This window comes from Mandrillus leucophaeus, unplaced genomic scaffold (assembly GCF_000951045.1).
Source record: "Mandrillus leucophaeus isolate KB7577 unplaced genomic scaffold, Mleu.le_1.0 Scaffold324, whole genome shotgun sequence".
Taxonomy (NCBI): domain Eukaryota; kingdom Metazoa; phylum Chordata; class Mammalia; order Primates; family Cercopithecidae; genus Mandrillus; species Mandrillus leucophaeus.
In genome coordinates, this window is record NW_012103410.1 from 1,048,387 (window position 1) to 1,052,865 (window position 4,479).

The 4,479-nt window shown below is 43.1% G+C and overlaps 1 protein-coding gene across 1 annotated transcript in view; it reads left to right on the forward strand.

Moving 5' to 3' along the window:
* LRP2 (low density lipoprotein receptor-related protein 2) overlaps positions 1 to 4,479 on the forward strand; it is a 214,594-nt gene that overhangs the window by 195,626 nt on the left and 14,489 nt on the right. Inside the window, exons 69-70 of the mRNA XM_011988152.1 lie at positions 1,084 to 1,304; positions 2,128 to 2,304. Of these exons, the coding sequence (XP_011843542.1) occupies positions 1,084 to 1,304; positions 2,128 to 2,304 (398 nt within the window). The remainder of the gene's footprint in view (positions 1 to 1,083; positions 1,305 to 2,127; positions 2,305 to 4,479) is intronic.

Here is a 4,479-nt window from a genome sequence, read left to right on the forward strand (position 1 = left end):
TAGCCAGGATGGTCTCGATCTCCTGACCTCGTGATCCACCCGTCTCGGCCTCCCAAAGTGCTGGGATTACAGGCTTGAGCCACCGCGACCGGCCGACAACACGGAGCTTTAAGATTTTTTTTTTAATGTAGTGCTGACATTTAAAATTTAAGAAAAGAAATAAAATCTGTATTTGTTGCTTTGGAAATCAGAGGAGCAGATTACACTGGGTAGGTCTGCCTTCCTGGGCACTGACACAGGGTCTTGCTCTCCCCATCACTTGATATTTACAACCAGGATCTCTCCTCATTCATCTTACATAACTGTTCCTCTCCAGGTATTTGAAATCATGTAATCCCTGGTCTAGGTAATTCTTCAATGTCAGATCATCTTTGCTTACATACACCCTTGCTCTACAATTAATTATTAATTGGATGCAAAATACACATTTAAAAAGAGTTGCCGAGTGTGGTGGCTCACTCCCGTAATCCCAACACTTTGGGAGGCTGAGGCGGGCAGATTGCTTGAGTCCAGGAGTTCAAGACCAGCCTGGGCAACATTGGGGAAACCACATCTCTACTAAAAATACAAAAAACTAGCCAGGCATGGTGGCACATGCCTGTAGTCCTAGCTACTCAGGAGGCTGAGGTGAGAGGATTGCTTGAGCCCAGGAGTGTAGTGAGCCATGATTGTGCCACTGCATTCCAGCCTGGGCAACAGAGTAGCTACATGAAGATAGAAATCTTTGTATGTTTTGTTCTCTGATAGATCCCAAACACAGAACAGTGCCTCTCACACAGTAGGCCTTCAATAATATTTCTTGAAGAGTAAACAGCTTTCATAATGCATTCTAAAGGGTCTGAATATCCATCCTTTGGCCAATTTTCTATTAAGGAGTTGCAGTTTTCAAGAAGGATAAATCACACATGCTCTTGTGCCGCTATTTTTGCTCCCCATCTTCTGTAAAATACAAAACTGGCGTCACTGAGCGCCCAGGTCCCTGAGATAAACAGTTGGTTTCCCTGTAGGTAATGCCCTGTGCTCTGCCGTAGTGGAGAAGTCCCACCAGGTGGGATGCTACAATGAAGAAATCTTCTGTTACAGGCTTATGTTCTGGACTGACTGGGGAAAGGAACCTAAAATTGAGTCTGCCTGGATGAATGGAGAGAACCGCAACATCCTGGTTTTCGAGGACCTTGGTTGGCCAACTGGCCTTTCTATCGATTATTTGAACAATGACCGAATCTACTGGAGTGACTTCAAGGAGGACGTTATTGAAACCATAAAATACGATGGAACTGATAGGAGAGTCATTGCAAAGGAAGGTTAGAAATGAGTTAGAATGTAATATATTAAATTACTAATTAATATATTTCTAATGTCTTTACCTGTTTTCTCAAGAAGGAGCCCTGCTCTTAGGAAACGGCTTATATAGTTTTTTAGATACCACCCCTCCACCCCCACCAACTCCCACCTGCTGAATTAAATGCAGATGAGTTCATTAGCAATAATTAAATCCTTTTTGTCTTTTTTATACAACTTAAAAAAAATGCTTCTCAGGAGAAGATATTGAAATAACTGAGTTTCCTGTTAGGTTGCCCCAGTAGAGGTGGTTTCATGTGTACCAATGTTAATTCATGTCTAACCGCTTCTAGACACATTCATTTTCACTTTACTAGATTGCCCAGTACGCACAACTGTGAATATCTAGAAGGAGGGGAACATTTTTGTTGTTGTTGTTGTTGTTCAGACTGTGCAGAATTGCAATGACCCAGCACATACCATATTTTTCCTATTTGGTCAGATAAATGTCTTATGTTCAAAAGAAAACATAAAATCTTGCCATGTAAATTGTTTTCCAAAAATGCAATAAAATCAGTCCCTTGATAGTGAGCTAGGGCCCTATGATTGGTGTTGGGTGGTATATACATCAATGTGGTTTAATTACTATCTTCTTGACCTCCTAGTGCAGCACACTTTCACAGTCCCATGTATCTAAAATCAGCCTGAATATTCCCAGAGCTTCAAGGCATTGTGTGAGGGAATAATTCAAACAGAATGACATCACATCTAGAAGTGGTGGTAGGGTGTAGTGGGTGTTTTCTTTTCAATAACCTTTTGTTTTGTTTTTCCCCTGTGGGTAAGTAGCAATGAACCCTTACAGCCTGGACATCTTTGAAGACCAGTTATACTGGATATCTAAGGAAAAGGGAGAAGTATGGAAACAAAATAAATTTGGGCAAGGAAAGAAAGAGAAAACGCTGGTAGTGAACCCTTGGCTCACTCAAGTTCGAATCTTTCATCAACTCAGATACAATAAGTCAGGTAATCACCAACTTTGGTATAAGATGCTCCTCATTACTTGGAAACCTTATTTCAAAATAATGGCTATGTTGCTGGAAGATGGCAGTAGATAACAACAGGCTAATCTCTTGGTGCATGAAAGGGGTATGTGTATATGTACGTGTGCTAGGGGAGAGAAGCATTTTGACCATTTTAACCAAAGAAAGATAAAATTGGAGGTCAAATGAAATTATGCAAACTACCAGCAGATAAGTAAAAATGTATTAGCCTTCATTGTTGTTTGGAGTTATGGATATGTACTTCTAGGCCACAGAATCCAGCAGACATCAGTCCCCCGCTAAGTGTGAGTTGGGTTAACAAGTCACAAAATGGGTTTCATAGGCATCAAAAATCTTATCTTTCCCATTGCAAGGCTAAGCCAGTCATGTGCCTTCCTACCCGTACCTCTCTGTCTCACTTTCCTAGTTCTGGGCCCTGCTTCCTCGGGTTACCTGTGCGCTAATTCGTCCTTCAGCAGTGTATGGAGCAAGATGAAAGGCAAAGGGAAGTGAGGAAAGGAAATAGCCTTTTACTAAGTTCTTATGTCAGATTCTTTCTTCAGTGTTAATTCAGACATCTGTTACTTCAATTACCTTATAAAGACCTCCCAAACCTTATGAAGACGTTTTATTCTCATCCCAAGTAAAGACAGAGGCCGAGACAGATTTAGGAACTTGTGTGCCTAAGTCACATAAAAAATGGATGAGTTTTAATCTCAGAAATGAAATAATTTTTAGGTTCAATTCTATCCAACCCAAAACTCTGCATCTTGCTGTCTTAGCCCAGTGTTCAGTATGCCAAAGTCCCAGGTTGAATGCTATGGATATGTGGCCTTTGACAAGTCACTCCCTTCCTGTCCCCACATGTGAGTCATGGGTGGAGTCCGGGGTTGTCTTGAGTCTGCTGATATTTTGAGACCGTAATCAGCCTTGAAAAATTGCAACTCAGAGCTGAGACCCCCATGAGATGACAGGGGTGGCAAATGCCTTTTCTAGGGCATGGCTCCCTTGTTTGGGAAGTAGTACCACCTCTCTCCAGAATACTCCAGAACACTCCAGACCCTACCAATAGAATAGCTTTTGTGCCCTAAGTGCCCTTGTAGCTTTCACACTTGGCCATTTTAAAGGTAGGAGAGGAAGGCACAGTACACCTGGAAAGGCCATCTCCCCTCCCTACCACCTCTGGACCCTGAGGAGAAGGCAGAGGAAAGTCTGGAGACTGCCCCTGAAGGAAAAGCATCTCAGCCAGCTGATGCTCAGGGAAGGGCGGCCCCTTTGGAAAGTGCTGGTGGAGTGGGGGTGGGGGTGGGGAGTACAGCCCCAGCACAGCTGTGCTAGAAGAGCATCTTGTTTGAACCCAGAGTTCTGAAATTTGAGCATGCCTCAGAATTATCTGGAGAGCTTGTTAAACGTAGATTCGTGGGCCCCATCTGTTGGACTTCTGATGCAATATGCCTGAGGTGGCCTCAGAATTTGCATTTCTAACAAGTTCTCCTGTGACGTTGATGCTGCTGGTTCAGCGACCACATTTTGAGAACCGCCGCTCTAGTCCTTTGCTACTCAGAGTGTGAGTCATGGGCCAGGAGCCTTGGGATCCTATGGGAGCTGGCGAGAAATGCAGTCTCTCAGGCCCACCCCGGACCTTCTGAATCAGAATCTGCATTTTAGCAAGATTCCCCAGGTGACTGGTAGCACATTCAAATTGGAAAAGCTCCACTCTGGAGGGCTGACAAAATGGTAATGAGACAGATATTGATGGAGGCTTTTGGAAAATGTCTTATTAATTTATAGCTATGCTTTGTCTATGGTTACATCTTGAATGACGGACAATCAGGATCACAGAATGCTAGTCTGAGAAGGAATGCAAAGATTATCCACTCCAGTGCAACCCTTGGATAAACCATAATATATGCTAAGGTAGAAATAATAAGATTCTAGACTTACCTGGGGAGCTTTTAATGGTAATACTTGAGCTCTATCCCAGACCAATTTAAATCTGAATCTCTGTGAATGGGCATCAGTAATTTTTCTTTTCTCTTTTTTTTTTTTTTTTTTTTTGTTTTTCACTCTGTGGCCCAGGCTGGGGTGCAGTGGCGATCTCGGCTCACTGCAAGCTCCACTTCCAGGGTTCACGCCATTCTCCTGCCTCAGCCTCCCG